Genomic DNA, 17,510 nt, shown 5'->3' on the forward strand with positions numbered 1-17,510 from the left:
GGCAGACAATGGTTCCTTTGATTGCTTCATGTTTGTGTTTAACAATGTTTCTAAGGAAAACAGCACCAAGGACCTTCAATGTGGACAAGAAAGTTTCTTTGTATTTTAAGAGTGATATATGTGTTTAAATGAGAAGCAGAGTGTTGAAATTTCCTTTGAACAGGAAAAATCCACATCAAATAGTTTGAAGAGTTTTATTACTGTGCTAAAGAGAAAAAAAATTCATGTCTAAGTGACATTTTCTGGATAATGCATCTGAAAATGTCTTTGTGTTTCAACAGATATGTTACGCATAAAGCCAAGGTCAGCACATACAGTAATGTGTTAACAATGGCTTGCTCTGCCCTTGCCTGATTCCTGTGAGTTTTCTGTGTAACAATAGGACTTTTGTAATCCCTTTAATTTCCTTTACTTTCTCTTATTGCTTTTATTTTCATTAAAATTCATAATAAGATACTCATTAGATGAAGTAATCTTGTTAAAAGCAAGTGTTCTGCTTGGATCTTTCTTTTTCCTTATTACATAAAAATGTGCTTCCCCACCATACAAGTGAATTTCCTCTGTAATTAGATGTGAATAGCTTTAGAGAACAAATACTGTCTGCTTTTGAAAGCCAGATCTCTTGGAGTGCAGGGGGTAATCTCATTAATAAAAATTTGTGTCTCTGGGCCACTCAAGCTGTTGAATTTCATTCCCAATTAGCAGTGAATGGTTTTTCAGAACAAAAAGGGAGAAGTTTGGTTTCCACTTTGCTGGCATTGGTTTTTCTTGGGGTAGACTGGAAGCATCAGCTACCACTAATCTTTGTCCCTTCTGTTCCTCTCCCTGAGCAAGGGAACGCATAGGACTCTGTTTTATAGATAGGTCAGAGTCCTAGGTAAATTCTCCATCCAAGTGCTACTTCCTCTCAGCCAAGATTGGACTCCATGGTAGATGGGACACATGGTAGTTGGGACCACCCAGCTGTCAGGTAGCTGCTATTGAGGCAGGAGAGGCTGAAAAATTATAAACAGAACAATGAAGAGTTGAAAATGCCATTACTCTGTGAGGAGGAGACCTAATGGTGGGAGAATCTTCCCAGGTGCTGCCCCTGGAGGCTGATTAACCCTGTTTTCTCTGGGTCATTGGCAAAAAGAAGTGGTGTCTGAGCAGAAGGGCCTCCCAAAGTGAAGTAGTTAAATGCTTGGGGTGCCAGGTAATCAGTTGAGTTTCTAGAGTTTTAGGAAAACAAAGAAGGGAAAAAAGCTTACCCCTCTGAACCTAAGTGGCAGCCAGAGGGACACTGAAGTCACTGGCAGAATATTTTTCTAAAGTTACACTAATATTACAGGAATATAGGGAGGTATGGGAAGGGGGCAGGATTGGTTCCAACAGGAAGGTTGCTGAGGGCCTTGACTTGCTAGGTAATAGAACAATCCAGGGGAGGGTCATTGTCACTTAAGTCTGATTCTCAAAGTCTCTCCAGTAGTGTGCACGGCAGATACTCTTCTCTGACATTCCAAGAGTTCAGCAGCATACTGTTGAAACAGACTCAAATACTTATGTCCATAAGACCAAAACAGTCAGAACATACAGTCAAAATCTACAATTGCTCCACAATTATCCAGACTTCTCACAAGGAATTAGTGTCTACATTATATGCAAATCTGTGTTAGTTATTTTCATTAAACTCTGCCCTTACCATCTCCCACCAGTTTTTCTTCCTTTTGGCTTTGGGGAATAAGAAAATAGACCAATTACTGAGCTATAGCTCTCTCTCTCTCTCTATATACGTATCTTTCTGCTCCCTAAGCCACAATCACGTTACTTCTTCCAGTTTGTAAAACCATATTTTACAGTTTGTAAGGAATTTTATCTCATTTCATCTTTACTCCTGTAAGCTTAGGTGATGATGATATGATCATGAGCAACATCCCCCAGTTTTATTCACAAAGAAATAGAGGTTCAAATAGACAGATCAACTTGCCCCAAATCACGTGGACTCCAGGTCTTCTAGCCCCAAGTTCAATGCTCTCTCTCAACCTCTTTTTGCAGGGTAGGGAAGATCTTCAAGGCCAGAAGGATTTGTTTCTACTCCTCTCCCTCCCTACCCATTCTTGTTTCAAGGAGGAACTTTTCTTGAAGAAATGCCAAAGGATGCCAGGATCTTTATCACTAAAAAAAAAAAAAAAAAAAAAAAACCCTCAGATGTTTTACCATTTCACAGGAGAATTTAAATCCAAGGTGTAAGTACTGCTGCAGCTGAGAAATTCCTCCTTCTCCTTGTCCTCCATTTCCGACCCTTCTTCCTCTCCTCTGTAATCACTCTGTCCTCTTTCTCCTTTGCTTCCATTCTCATCCTTATCATTTTCCTTGTTCTCATCATTGTTATCATTATCATCATCATCGTCTTCATCCAGTAGAAGACTCTTTGTTTGACACTTAGCATTCCACTACAAATAATCCATCTTTGAGAAGTCTTCTCTCAGTTTATATATGATTTTCTATTTCAGAGTGCATTAATGAATGCAATTGTGTCTAAATTAAAGTGGCCTGTGCAAAAAATTAATAGAGGAACAATGTTGCCTTGTTCTCAAAGTATCCGCAATCGTGTTTGGATATTTCACTCTCTTTGGGCTAAAAATTTTTTTTTACAACTAAGTAATGCTGCCCTCCATGTTGCTCCTATAGCTTCTACTGGTGTTCTCATAGAAACCGGAAAAAGGAACAAACATTGACCCCTGGAGCTAATTATTTGAGGAAGCTGCAATGAAAGCATTGTACTACTTCAGAACGGGCAAATAATTTATCTTGGAATAAACACTTGGACAAAAAGAGATAACACGAATAAACAGTTACAGACTTTGAAAAATGGACCTTCCTCACATCAATTCTGTGGACTATTATCCAAATATATTAAAGATTTGGTAACAATATGGGAAATGTTTATGGTAGGTTAAAGAGAGGAAAAGACACAATGTCAAATGGTATGTATTTGGTAATTAAAACTATAGAAAAAACACACCAAAAGAGAATATAGAAATAGTTCATCACTTGCGTAAGGGTGATGGGTTCTAATTTTATTGCAGTGTCTTCAGAGAACACAGTCTGCATGAAACCTATCATTTGTTATTTGTTGAGGCCTGCACTGGTTCTATTAGGTGGGCAATTTTTATAAACATTCTTTGTGTGCTTGAAAAGAGCATGCATTTTCTATTGAGTGCAGGGTTCTACATAGGATTGTTATATCAAACTTCTAAATTGTATTCAGATGTTTTTTATTTTACTAATCTTTAGTCTGATTGACATATAACATCAAGGGGGTGTATTAAAATTTTCCACTATAATTGTGGATTTGTTCTTTCTCTATATTCTATTAATTTTTGTTTTCTCGGTTTTGGGGCTATGTTATTAGGTACATACAAGTTTAGGACTATCATATTTTCTTGGCTTTTTTGTTTGTTTGTTTTTGTTTTTGTGAGGAAGATTGGCCCTGAGCTAACATCTGTTGCCAATCTTCGTCTTTTTGCTTGAGGAAGATTGTTGCTGAGCTAACATCTGTGGCAACCTTCCTCTATTTTATATGAGATGCTGCCACAGTGTGGCTTGACAAGCAGTTCTAGGTCCGTGCCCAGGATCCGAACCTGTGAACCTGGGGCTGCCAAAGCAGAGTGTACAAATTTAACCACTATATCACAAGGCCAACCCCTATCACATTTTCTTGGTGAATTGTTCCTTTCATCATTAGGTATGATCTCTCTTTATTCCCAGTAGTTTTTTTGGCTTATATTGTGATTTTTATTTAAGCTAATTTTTTCCATGCTTTTCCTCCTTTCCTTAAGGTGGAAGTTTAAATTATTGATTTGAGATCATTCTTCTTTTCTAATACAGGCATTAAAAACTGCAAATTTTCCTCCTAAGTTCTGTCTTAACTGCATCCTATAAGTTTTGATATGTGGTGTTTTCATTTTCATTCAGTTCAAAATATATCTGATAAAGGATTTGTATCCAGAATATACAAAGAACTCTCGAAACTCAATAAATGAAGGCAACGTAGTGAAAACGTAAGCAAAGAATTTAAATATAAGATGTAAGAATGGCTATAAGCACACAAAAACGTGCTCAGCAGCAGTAGGGAAATGCAAATTAAAACCACAGTGATATCACTTCACACACACGAGGATGGCCATAAACAAAAAGATAGACAACAAAGGCTGCAAGGATTTGGAGAAATTTTAACAGTCATACATTGCTGGTGGGATATAAAATGGTATAGTCACTCTGGAAAACAGTTTGACGATTTCTTAAAAAGTTAAATATAAATTGCTATACAGCTAAGCAATTCTACTGTTTGGTATATTCCCAAGAGACATGTCCACACAGAGACTTTTACGTGAATGTTCATAGTAGCACTATTCACGAAACCAAAAACTGGAAACAATTCAAATGTCCATCAACTGTTGAATGAATAAAGAAAATTTGATATATTAGTGTAGTAGAATATTATTCAGCAATAGAAAGGATGTACTATTACACACTATAGCATGGACAAACCTCACAATATTATGTGAAGCTAACAAAAAGCTAGACACAAAAGACTATATATTATATGATTCCATTGATATGATATGCCCATAGGAAGCAAATCTGTAGAGACAGAAAGCAGATTAGTGGTTTCCTGGGGTTGGGAGTGGGAATGAGGATTGACGACAAATGAGCATGAGGGATATTTTTGGGGTGATAGATGTATCTAAAATTGGATTATGGTATGGTTACACAACTGTAAATTTACCGTTATTGAATTGTACACTTAAAATGGGTGAATTTTATAATATGTAAATCATACCTCAACAAAGCAGTTAAAAAAATAAACCTCCCCAGTGAACTAGACTAGTTCTGAATTGTTTGGAAATTATCTTCTACATTCTGTGACTAAATGACCAATGTTATATTCAATACCTGATAGTGGACATTAAAAAAATTAAATGTGCCTCAAAACACTCAAGATGAACACAGCAGTCCTCAATATTCAATGTCATGGCCATTCTATAAAGAAAAGGTCCAAGTTCAGTGCTGTGAACCTTTCTGGCTGCCTTCCAAGGAGGGAGGATGGAATGAGCTTTGCCCTGGGGTGACACTCTTCCTTGTCACTGATTAACCAGCTTTGTGGGAAGGCTATTCCACCAACATCCTGCTCTGCCTGGAGAGTGATATCTGGCCAAGCTTTGGTGGGCAGAAAAAATGTCCACTCGCTACCACCAAGCTGCTAGTGATAGCTACCTGGAACTTCTGAAAGAGGCTACCAAGAGGGATCTGAACCTTTGTGACGAAGATGGCATGACTCCTACACTAGTGGCAGCCTACCATGGAAACTTGGAAGCCCTAGAAATAATCTGCAGCAGAGGGTAAGTTCAATCTGATGGTTTTGATTGGAAACAGTGTTTACAGTAGGATTCTGCAGACAGCAGCAAGAGGCAGGGAAGTCAATGAAAATACTTTTCTCTCTTTCTAGACTAAGTAATTGTCTTCTTAGAGAAAGGGAGAAAATTGCCTAGAGATGCTCTCTTTTCCCATGGAGAACTGGCACCATGGGGGTGGCTCATCCTTTATGAGCCACACACAGAGAGATCCTGAACTCTAAGGCACTGTCTGCTTTGGGGGCAAGATATTTTAATCCTGTGGCTTTAAAAATCTTTTCCGTGAAATGTAAATGGTCGACTCTTTAAAAAGAGATCACTGTTCTACTTGGTTTTAAGTTGTCAATCTTGATTGGAACAAATTATGTTTTTATTTTATTTTTTCATCTATGCCGTTAAAATCCCACAGTCTTTTATTAGAACAAGCCCTTGATTCTTAGATGAGGTTGCTAGCTTTACAAGCTGTAAAAGTTACCTTCAGCCTGTCTTAACTTCATTACCTCTCTGGCTGTTAGATACATATATGCGCACACATTCCCCCTAAATTCTAATGCAGGAATTAGCTAGCTCTTTTCTTCTGCTTGTTACTAAAGGGGCTAGGGAGTGTTGGCAACTGTAACCTAAGAAGGGTAAAGAAAGAAAAAAAGAAAATGTAAATAAAGGAGCCAAGTGAATTTATTTCAATTCAATACATATTTATTTATACATATACATAAATATGTGTAAATATACGTATTTATATATATCTGCTATGTGCCAGCCACTTTGCTAGCCACTGGGGATGCTGTGATCAATAAGAGAGACACGATTGCTCTCCTCATGGTGATCAGATTTGAGAGAGGAAGGCAGAAATTACATGTCATGTATGATATGTGTTACAAAGGGGGAAAGAGAGGGCACTAAATAAATAACCCTGATATCTAGGCATCTATCCCGATCTAGGGAGGGAGGGGAGGCTTTCTGGAGCATTTAAGCTGGGATTTGAAAAGTGAGAAGCAGTTGGCTAGATGAAGACTGTTTCCCCCAAGTGAGAGCACTGTGCATTCTAGGCACTGAAGAAGTTAAATATGGCTGGACGTGCATGGCTTGAGTGGGGAGACGTCAAGCTGTAAGAGACAAGACCAGGTCACAAGAGCCTCGTAAATTCTGTTAAGGAGTTGAACTTTATCCTAAGAGCGTGGGAAGCCATTGTCATGGGTTTACACAGGGGAGCCACCTGGTAGATTTGCATTTACGAAATTTGCTTAGGCGACTGTATAGCTATCAGAGAAAAGTTTGGGGGCTGTTTTAATGATTGAGATGAGAAGTGAACTGGACTTGGGCAGTGGCAGTGGGAACGGAGAGACATGCGTGGATTCGAGTGGCAGTTCAGATGCAGAACTGATCATGATTGATTGGATGTTGGGATGTGCTGATAAAGAAAGAGGAGGATCAAGGCCTCAGGTTCTGGCTTTGACAGCTTATAGCTGTTGGCACCCTCTTTTGAGGTGGGGGGCACTTTAGGAAGAGTTAGAAGAACGAAAGGTAGAGAGAGTTCCTGAGTAGAGAACTGAATGAGGAAGTGAGTGGAGTTGAAGTTCCCCCTTCCTCTTGTCTGATTTGACTTCCTTTTCCCAGACACCTTCTTTGATCCCCACCCCTATCTGTCATCCTTCTCCAAATTGTAACATTGTGCATCTCTCCCGTTCCCCCGAACTTTCTTCATCTACACAAAGTATACCACCTCTGCACCAAGTGCAAGATGTCAGTTACTTCACAACAAATGAAAGCCCTTGCTTCCTTTTAGGGTTGATTTAAATGGCAACACCTAGATGTTTTCTCTCTCTCTCTGTCCTTTGTATGCTGGAAATATTTTCTTACACTTATTGTCCTGCTGGTCTTTATGACAAAAGTAACATAATATGAACCCAGAAAATTAAACCATATATATGCACACAAATTATAAAGAAAAAATGTCCTATGATGCCATGCTGTTAATATTTTATGTTTTATATATATAATATATGTGTATTGTATATAAATATGTGTATATTTACACATACACAAAAAATGGTATCCTAAGTAGACATTTTGGTAGCATGCTTTTTTTTTTTTTTTTTTTTTACCCCTCAATACATCATGAATATTATTCCATGTCAATACGTGTTCTTTTATAATTTAGTTTTCAGGAAATTCTTAGTGTTCTAGTCAATGTATATCGTTCTTAGTCAATCTTTTGGACAAATAATTTGTTCCCCATAGTTTAAACAGTGCTGTGATGAATATCTCTGTACATAAATCTTTGTTTACATTTTCTTGAGGATAAATTCTCCAAAGTGAAATTTCTGGATCAATTGGCATATGCATATTTTAAAGGCTTTTTTGTGTGTGTTGACAAATTGCCCTTCGGAAAGTGAGTACCCATTTTTCTCAATATTAAATGTATAATATCAGTGTGGCTTTAATGTTCTTTTCTTTGGTTACTGGTGAGGTTGAAAATTATCTTTATGTTTAGTGACCATTGTATTTTCACTTTTGTGAATTATGTATTTATAACCTTGTCCCACTTTTATATTGGGGTCTTCAACATTTCTCATTGATTTATAAAAACATGCTTTTTAAAGTTAGAATATAAGCTTTTTGTCATTATATTTCAAATATCTTCACAATTTAATATTTTTGACAACAGATATCTTAAATAAAAGTAAAAAATAAATATATTTAAGTATGCAGTTTTAAGTGTATATATTTTTATACTTAAGCCTGTCAATTTTACTATATAATTCTAACTTTGAGGTCATGCCTAAATATTGACTATTTTCATCAGTACATTTTTAGTTTCATTTTTTATTTTAAGTACTTAATTCATATATCATTTATTTTGATTTAAGTTCTAAGGTTATGATCTAACCATACATTCTCCAAATGGTTAGTCCTTTGTCCCAACACAATTTGTTACATAGTCCACTCTTTTCCCATTTATTTGACATGGTAAAGTAATTTTTCTCAATGTAATGTGAAAATCCAGTCCATTAAGTTATACTTATTAAATTGACTATGGGCGCAGAAATCCTTCTAACCCTGCTTTCTCTAGTCCTTCCTTCTCAACTCTTGTCTTCTGATTGATTCTAGCACATCCTGAATTTTGTTTCCTTCTCTCTAGCAGCATTTAAGATTTGTTATATTAAGTTGGCCTGACGTAGGCTGAAAAAAAAGTCTTGTAAGAGTTTTCCTAGGTCACCTCCCATTTTGACCATAGCCAATCTTTAGGAATTGTGTGAGATTAAATTGCCAATTAGATTTAAGGGAATTAAAAGGGAAATAAATTAAAAATTGAATCTGAGAACTAATCAATCATTGAGGGCCATTCCAGTCTGATGATTGCAGTGTTTGTCTGTTACTACCTGATTGAGACAATGAATCATGTGGTAACCATTAACATCCAAACTCTGGCTTTGTTAAATACTGTTTTTCTATTTTAAATTTAAAGAGGAAGAGCAATTACATGTGTTATCCTACATTGGGAAGAGGGCCCCAATTACACAAAATTTTATTTTGCCTTTAAAGTGTGCATGATATTTAAAATTTTCTTTCATTTTCTAAAATGGAAATAAATTTTCTTCCTCCTTGATTCTAAAAGGAATCGTATGTACTTATTGTAACATTTCACATCATATTGGAAAGATATATTTAATAAAGTAAAAATTATACGAATTCTTATAGTCATTAACATTTGGATGTATATCCTTCCAGACTTTTTTCCTTTGAGAACATGCACACACATGTATGTTTTTCCTCCTTAAAAAGACAATCATATTTTATAAACTGTTCTGAAACCTGCTTCTAATTATTTAACAATGTATCAGAGACCATTTGCACTTAAAAGTAGAGATCCATGCCACTATTTTTAAAGGCTACATGATATTGTGTTTTATAGTTTCATCATAATTTATTTAGTCAGTTGCTTGTTCGTGATGTTTAATTTGAATCTGGTCTTTTAACTATTATAAGTAAGTTAGGATGAATATCCTTGATCGTTCGTCTTTGCACAAGGGTCTGATATCTCCTTAGGATAAATTCTTAAAGGCAGAATTGTTGATTCAAGAGGATGCTATGTTTTAAAGCCTTTTGGCACATATTGTACCAGGAAATTTGAACCACTTTATGCTTCCTCCAGCATTGTTCATTTCCCGACACTCCTGCCAAAACCAAGTATTACTATTCTTTTTAATCGTTGCCTATCTGATAGGCAAAAAAATGGTAGGGCATTGTGTTCATTTGCATTTCTTTGATTATGAGTGAGTCCAAATATTCCTTCTCCTGTAGAAAAACATCTTTGAAGGAATAATATTTTTCTGAGAACAACTTCACAAAAAATCAAATCTACTTCAAAAGGAGAAATTGAAATGGAACAGATGTTCAGAGTAATATAGTAAAAGCAAATTGCCTATTTAGTGACAATAATACCAATCCAGCTTTAAAAATTATTGCCCAAATGCACTCAGCTACCAAAAAGCAAGGGCAAAATATAGACTAATTTAAAATCTCTTTTGAAAAAAAACAAATAAGAAAAAATCAGCACTAGACTGAATTTAGCCCAAGGAAATGATATACATATTATTGATGCTATATGTAGCATCAGCAGTGCACTCAGATCATCAAATGAGGGAGACCAGTTTGTGAATCCCTGAGCAGGGATGTGTAACGGTTTTATCAAGAAACGTGAAATACACCAGGGATTGAAAGACAAAGATTGCGTTTAGAAGGACCCCATGAAACTTGTCAATAGAAAATATGTTGATTTAAATTGTACATTAATTTGGAAAGTTGTCTGTAAATAGAACTTTTGCAAGTAGAAATAGCTTAACTGCACTAGGGAAACTCATAAAGTATCTTACCTATCTGGTTTCATCTGTAAATTTGGAATTTTGCATTTGAAAGTTTCTTGAAAGAAGATCCATCTTTGTGGTCATGTCAGGGTTTCTTCATGTTCTTCTTTCATCTTGAAAGGATCATTTAAGATTCTTTGAGATGAGAAAATTCCGCTCCTCTATGGCCTGAAGCATGTAGATTTAACCCAAACTTCTTAATACCATTTAATGTCGCCACCACAGCTCATTTCTTTTAATAATTTCTTTTTTAATTTATCCAATTCAAAGATAATTTCTGGCAGATTTAATCAATATGTTTTTGTTTATGTTTACAGTAACATCTTGGGTGTTTTATAATCCCTCTTTGACATGTAGGGTACTTAAGGAGTCTTTTGAATATGATGTTTTGTTAAATTAAGTTAAAAGTAAAGCTACATCGTTGGAAGTGAGGTACTGTGCTCCCCTGAGATACACAAATGTGCCAAGCTTGAAGGGGTTTCCTTTGATCCAAAACAACTGAATCAGTCTGACTGACTAGAGCCTTCTTGAAAGTTGCTGCCAGACAGCAGTGTTATTTAATATTTGCTTTCCTTAGATTGTATCATGTTTTTTTTCCCTCTTTGCACTTATTTCCCTTGCCCCCATCTCCATGCACTCTGGTCACACTGAGGTATACTCCTGGTTCCCCAGATATGCCGTGTAATATTACCCATGTGTGCATCTGCTCATTCTGTTCTCTCTACTTAGAAGGAGGTTGCCAACTGCCAGCTTATGGGCTGGATCTAGCCCACGAATATGTTTTATTTGGACTTCGCTGTATTATTCTTTTGAGTTTGAACCAACATTTAGAAGTCAAAAAATTTCACATGAAATTCTGGATTTCTGGCTTTGTCTGAAAAGTGGAAGCTCTGGCAATATCGTGTCTGCTTTTATTCAAGGTAGCCATCAGCCGCAGCTGAGTGATGGCTGTTCTTTATAGGTGGAGCTTGTACTTACTCTGATTTTGTTGAAAGAACAAACTTGGCCCCATTCAGTTACTTAAATTATCTGCGTGGCTTCTTTAGGTTGAGTTTGAGACTTCTGCTAGGGGATATGATACAAAGGACAAAAAGACACAGGTTTTGCCCTCTGGGGTATTATCTAATTAGGGAGATAGGGCATAAATATTTGACAAATTAAGTGAGACTATAACTGTTAAAAAGCCACAAGATCTATTGTAGTGTTGTAGGAATTTACTAGATGAATGTGAAAAAAAACAAATATATGAAATTAAGGATTATGAGTTTAGAGACAAGGGAAATGAAAATAGGTAATTTTCAAAAGGGAGGGAGATTGTAATGTTTGTTGAATATTCACTATAAACCAATCACTTTTCTAATGCTTTATGTATATTAACTTATTCACATAACAATTATATGAGTAGGAAATATTATTCTCAATTTACAATTGAGGACACTGAGTCCTTAGAAAAGTTAAGCTTGAGGCCTCATAGCCGGTAAAGTGGACAAGCGGAGGTGTGTTAACATAAGACTGTATTGTGCTGGAGACCATTAGATCCGGAGACAGGCCTGATCCAAAGTGTGCTACCTGTGTACTCTTGGGCAAATCAGTTAAGTGCTCTGAGTCTTATTTTACCCCTCTAACAATTATTTCCAACTTCCTTCTCTAAGAGGGAGATTGTGACAGTTGGTGGGGGTGGGGGCAGTGAATGAGTGTGTGCTTCGCAACGGAAAAGCATGAGGAGGTTCCCATGGAGGCAGTGCAAATCTGATTCATCAAATTATAGGACACTAGTTGGGTCATATTAACTAATGCAGCTCTTCTCAATCTGCAGCGAGCCCATGAATCACCTGAAGATCTTGTTAAACTTTGGATTCTGATTCAGGAAGTCTGGGCTGGGGTCCAAGATTCTGCATTTCTAACAAACTCACAGGTGATGCTGCTGCTGCTCCTGGTGCAGGGACCAAACTGAGGAACAAGGAATAGGAGAAGGGTCATAGTGCATTAACATGTCAGTTGCAAGGGCGTGGATCTTCTCTTCTGTTTCCACCTTCTACTCACCAGGAATTTTAAGGGGCCTTCTCAGATGCTCTCTCCTGTCCTTCCATGGAACCAGTCTGACACGAGTTTAGTGAGATCCTGATTTTGGGGGGGTCTAGACGAGGACAAGGGAAGGTGCCCTTTAGTACCTGTATTATCAGAGTTCTAAACAGTGGTTTGGCGGCCAGAGCCATAGTTAACAATAAATTATTACTTTACTTTCCATTTGCGCCTGTTTGTAACTCAAGACCTCACAGGAGGTGGGTGAGTTGCAGTCTGGGGCAAGATTCCAGGAGGCATTCATTCATTCCACAAATCTTTATCGAGCACCTACCATGTCCCTGTTTCTGTGCCCGGCATCGCATCTCTGGCCTTACTGCCATCTAATAGTGCCCCCAATTCCACTTTAAACCTCCACAGAACTATTCATATATATGACACTGTGATTACCTGGAAGTAGGTTGGAGAATCAGTGGAGACATTCTACCCTTTTGTATAAATAATGGTTGTAGCAGACACTGTTTGCTACCTACCCAACATCCATTCCTCCCTTCCTTCTTGCTGATGGGGACCTAGTTTTGTTCAATTATTTATTTCCCTACATGTGACTCAGGGGAGGGTAGAAGTGGTAGACTGGGAACCACCTCTTACCAGCTCATGAGAGATCACTGCTAAATTTTCAGGAAGTTTGAGAGTTAGTTAAACACAGCCATTATTAAAAATAAGTCATATAAACTTATAATTTGATAAATTATATTAAAAAGTACTCAAAACTCATTAATTCCTAATTATTTTACTATTATCTATGCTCTCAAGATTTTGCATGTCTGTTATATCTATTTGGTGGGAATAATTTATAATGATGTGCTACTGCCTGTCTCTTCCAAACTCCATGCCCAGTAATACCACATTTATAGCCTGAAATTTGCCATGGTAGGTATATTTATACCACAGAAATTGGCACATACTATAAATCAAAGCTTTGATTCTTTTTTCTAGGTGAGCCAGTTGTTAAACATTTACCAGCACATCATTGGGTAATCTTTTCCCTAGCATCAGGAGAAAACTCTAATTGATCTACGTTAGATCTATTTTCCTTCCTTCAGGAATGTGACCCAATTCTGGCCAATGAGACGTGAAAGTTGCTCTGTTGGAGAGTTTCTTCAAAAGCTTCTCTTGCTTCTAAAAAGGAGAGAGGGTAGAGATGGCCTCTTTCTGTTTCTGGCCCTGTGACGTCTGGATGTGACATATCTGGACTTCTACAAGTTATAACAATGCCAAGGCAGGATTAACGTGCATTTTGTTCTTATTTTTATTGTTTTTGGACCTCATGTTCAGAGAAAAGAATTTAGTATGTATTTTTGATATTTTCTCTTCTAGGGGTGACCCCGATAGATGTGACATCTGGGGAAACACTCCTCTACATTGTGCAGCCTCTAATGGTCATGCCCATTGTGTCTCATTCCTGATCAACTTTGGTGCCAACATCTTTGCCCTGGACAATGACTTACAGTCTCCACTCGATGCAGCTGCCAGCAGAGAGCAGACTGAATGCGTTGCTCTCCTGGATAAGGCTGCCACAGCTCAGAACATCATGAACCCCAAGAAGGTCACCAGGCTGAAGGAGCAGGCTCAGAAGAATGCCAGGAGGCATGTTAAAGAGTGTGAGAGGCTCCAGGAGAAGCATCAAAATAAGATGGCCCGCACCTACAGCAAGGAGGAATCTGGGACTCTTTCTTCTTCCAAGGGCTCTTTCTCCAGGTCATCCCTTTCAAATGCTTCTGCTTCTGGTACATTTGGGTCATTGTCTAAGGGCATTAAAGATAGCTTCAAGCTAAAGTTCAAGAAGAACAAAGATACAGCAGAGCAGGTAGGGAACGAGAGCAGAAGTAGGCAGAGGAATGTGATGGAAGTGTTTAGAGAGGAGGAGGAAGAGGAAGATGTATTCTCAGGGGACTTCAAAGAGAAGCTCCAGTTCTCAGCAGAGGAGGACAGCCATGTGCAACACGATTCCATTCTAAACCGCCCAGGTCTAGGAAACATTGTTTTTAGAAAGAACAGACTATCAAGCTCTGGAGACATCTCAGACAGCAAGAGGGAGTTGGGGTTTAAGATGTCCACTGAAGTGCTTCAAAGACAGGGAGCAGTAGAGGCTGACAAAGCCGAGGTTGACGAAGAAGGAGAGGAAAAAACCCATGAAGATGATCTGCCTTGGGATGAGGATGAAGTGGAGTGGGAAGAAGACGTGGTCGATGCTACTCCCCTGGAAGTGTTCTTGCAGTCCCATCACCTGGAAGAATTCCTTCCCATTTTCGTGAGGGAGCAGATTGATCTAGAAGCTCTGTTGCTTTGCTCTGATGAGGACCTTCAGAGCATACAAATGCAGCTGGGTCCCAGGAAGAAAGTTCTTAATGCCATAAACAGAAGGAAGCAGGTGTTCCAACAGCCTGGGCAGCTGGTAGACACCAGCCTCTGATGGAGTGTTGGGTCAATGGGGTAAGCTTGCAGCAGTGGAGTGATGCTGTGGCCCACTGAAGCATTCCAGACAACATCCCCTCTGTACCCAATGCCAGACCACTGGGAGTGGTTTCTAGGGGATCTAGGAGATGCCCACCTAAGAAAGAGGCTCAAAATCTACTCTCAGAAATACTCTATTCCTATCCAAATAAACTACCAGTGGGAAACTCAAGGAGACCTGGGAATGAGAAAATGGTGTTTCTCTTTAATTATCTTTTTGATATTTTTGAATATATAAAGGATTAAATGAATGACAGAGAAGGGAAAAAACTTTCTTTACTTCTCCAGCTCTGGGCTTAAAATTACAATCTGTCATCACACTAGCCTGCTGCTTGCTTTCTGATCGTTATAGTCTGAGGATTCTAACTCCAGTTCTGTCTTTAATTCTATGAGCTCGTCTGTTGGTGGAGATTTAAGCTCCTCCTCTGGACTGATGTTTGATGCCCAACTTAAATCTGTCTAACCCTTCAACAGATGTTTACAAGTGATGGAAATGGGTCTATAATATTCCTGCCTGAGAAAAGAGACAGAGTGGTAGGTAGGGAGAGTGAAGGAAGAAATAGAATACAGGGTACTTTTTATGGACTGAATTGTGTACCCCCAAATTCACATATTGAAGCCCTAACCCCCATGTGACTGTATTTGGAGATAGGACCTTTAAAAAGGTGATTAAGGTTAAATAAGATCATAAGGGTGGGGCCCTAATCCCGTATGGCTGGTGTCCTTATAAGGGATGCACATGCACGGAGAAAAGGCCATGTGAAGCCACAACAAGAAGGTGACCATCTGCAATGCAAGGAGAAGCCTCAGGAGAAACCAGACCTTCCATCACCTTAATCTTGGACTTCCAGCCTCCAGAGCTGTAGGAAAATAAATTTCTGTTGTTTAAGCTACTCAGTCTGTGGTATTTTGTTATGGCAGACCTAGCAGACTAATATAGCTCCTAAGCAAGAGAGTAGGGGAGCACAGAAAGAAGAACATAGAAAAAATATCTGGCCTATTTAATGATTTTACTAAAGGTAAATGCCTCCTGAAACTTAAAAAAAGGGAAAAAAATTGAGGTTCTTTGTAGGGAAAATTTGATTGTAAAAGTAAATTTTATATTTTCATGCCCATTACGTACGTATCTTTTATTTGCATATCAACCCCTTTCATACATTCCTGCAAGTCCGAATACATGTAGGTTCTACAGTATAAACTGGCAACATTGCTGCTGACATTTTTTGAATGGCAATCCCAAATTCAAATTGAAACCCTACTGGATAGCTAAGCTTCATTGGATTTTTTATAGCCAGACTTACATCAAGTAGAATTTACTATCAATTACATGTATAATATAGAAACAGATATTTGTCTTCAGTACGCTTCCTGATTCACATCTGTTTGGGTTACTTCAAGAGGCACTGTGGAGGACATAAGGTTAAGGAGGATGCAGATGCTCAAATCTGATGAACAGTTGGCTCATTCTTCCTCCATGGATAGATTCAGAAAGGTTGTCAGTCATGGAATAAATATGTTGCACTAGGGGATAATTATGTTTACAAATATTACATTTTGTTGGTTGAAATACACTGAAGTCGTACTTGCTTTCAAAAATGCTCACAAAAGCATTGCCACATAGAAAGCACTCAAAAAAAGTTTGTAGTGTCTGAGATGGCCTGTATTAGTACTTCATTATTTTAGATGCCAGGTTCCTCTCTCCACGTATTTCCCAGAACCTACCTGATGAGACACTCTATAGGAGAAGAATAAGCCACCAGGGGAGTGCTGTTGTTAACAAAAAGGATGTTCTCCAGTAGGGCTTTGTACATCATTGTCAGAGGTAAAAGTAATATAGAAAGCCTGGTGATGTATTCTACCAAATGAGAGGCAGCATGAGGTGGTACAAAGAATTTCGAGCTGGAAACCAGCATTGCTACTTGGAGGATAGAATACAGCGTTATGGAAATGGAAAGATGTTCTTTGGGAGAATAAGAAAAGTCAGGCCAGCAGAAATATTACCGGAACTCAGCATTATAGGATTTAGTTCTGCTTCCTAAGAGTTGAGCATTTCTAGTTGGAATTTTCTATGCTGCCCTTCTGGAGGGGGCAGTTGGCTTAGGCAATGTGGGAAGAGGAAGGTATGTTTGCCCAGAAGAAGCGGAAGCTTTCACTTTGACCAACCCCTTGGCCTTCACGTCAGTGCTGTGATGAGATAAAGGGGTATGAATTTGAAGGATACATGGCTTGTAAAACCTCACATAAAAATTCCATCAAATTACTGGATTAAAAAGAAGGGAACAGGGGCTGACCCCACAGCCTAGTGAGTAAGTTCAGCGCAATCCCCTTTGGTGGACTGGCTTTGCAGGTTTGGCTCCTGGGCATGGACCTAGACCACTTGTCAACCATGCTGTGGTGGTGACCCATATATAAAATAGAGGAAGATGGGCACAGATGTTAGCTGAGGGCTAACTGCTAATCTTCCTCAAGCGAAACAAAGAGGAATATTGGCAACAGATGTTAGTTCAGGGCTAATATTCCTCAGCAAAAAAAAAAAAAAAAAAAGAAAGAAAAGAAGGGAACAAACATAATCCTTTTATGTAATTACAAATAACATAAACTTTTGTGAGGCCAGAATGGGTTGTCAGAAGTGAAGTTGTATTTTTTCCAACAGGTGCATTTTATTTTTAAGGTATCCCAGCTTGTAGATTCCATATGCTCATCTACC

The 17,510-nt window shown here is 38.2% G+C and overlaps 1 protein-coding gene across 1 annotated transcript; it reads left to right on the plus strand.

Annotated features, from left to right (window-relative positions):
• Positions 1 to 4,945: 4,945 nt before the first annotated feature.
• ANKS4B (ankyrin repeat and sterile alpha motif domain containing 4B) lies at positions 4,946 to 15,696 on the plus strand. The gene is made up of 2 exons (XM_001494691.5): positions 4,946 to 5,384; positions 13,667 to 15,696. Exons 1-2 carry the CDS (start codon positions 5,221 to 5,223, stop codon positions 14,760 to 14,762), a joined length of 1,260 nt encoding a protein of 419 aa, XP_001494741.2. The 5' UTR covers positions 4,946 to 5,220; the 3' UTR covers positions 14,763 to 15,696.
• Positions 15,697 to 17,510: the final 1,814 nt, after the last annotated feature.

Source organism: Equus caballus, chromosome 13 (genome assembly GCF_041296265.1).
Source record: "Equus caballus isolate H_3958 breed thoroughbred chromosome 13, TB-T2T, whole genome shotgun sequence".
Taxonomy (NCBI): domain Eukaryota; kingdom Metazoa; phylum Chordata; class Mammalia; order Perissodactyla; family Equidae; genus Equus; species Equus caballus.

Bases quoted from the DNA above. Each gene is read 5' to 3' on its own strand.
- ANKS4B (XM_001494691.5), top strand. From the start codon at position 5,221: ATGTCCACTCGCTACCACCAAGCTGCTAGTGATAGCTACCTGGAACTT. The intron at 5,385-13,666 runs GTAAGTTCAATC...TTTCTCTTCTAG, and splicing joins GAAATAATCTGCAGCAGAGG to GGGTGACCCCGATAGATGTG.